The sequence below is a fragment of the Penaeus monodon genome, chromosome 23, assembly GCF_015228065.2.
Source record: "Penaeus monodon isolate SGIC_2016 chromosome 23, NSTDA_Pmon_1, whole genome shotgun sequence".
Taxonomy (NCBI): Eukaryota; Metazoa; Arthropoda; class Malacostraca; order Decapoda; family Penaeidae; genus Penaeus; species Penaeus monodon.
Window position 1 is genome coordinate 14,487,466 of NC_051408.1, and position 257 is coordinate 14,487,722.

The window sequence follows — 257 nt, forward strand, 5'->3', positions numbered from 1 at the left end:
GGCATCATTTCAGTTGGGTAATAATAATAGTAGACTCCGCCATCGCCGTGGCCTTGGGAGGGGGGAGGGGCCGCGTAGCTGTCTGTTGGATAGTCCTGATCGTCGTTTTTATTTATTGATTCATTTTTTGGAGGTAGCGTCGAGGAGGGAGAAAGGAAGAGAGGCGTTAGAGATATGGTCTTTGGTGATGACTGCATATTGGATCTTTAGAAATAATTTCTCCTGTAGTTTTGCGTGTGTAAAAAAATATAGATGCA

General features: G+C 44.0%; 1 protein-coding gene across 1 annotated transcript in view; it reads right to left on the minus strand.

Annotated features, from left to right (window-relative positions):
* The window catches only part of LOC119588352, a 13,064-nt gene that overhangs the window by 1,323 nt on the left and 11,484 nt on the right, over nt 1-257 (minus strand). The window contains exon 3 of the mRNA XM_037937036.1: nt 1-95. This exon is cut by the window's left edge and continues 55 nt beyond it. Coding sequence (XP_037792964.1) covers nt 1-95 — 95 coding nt within the window. The remainder of the gene's footprint in view (nt 96-257) is intronic.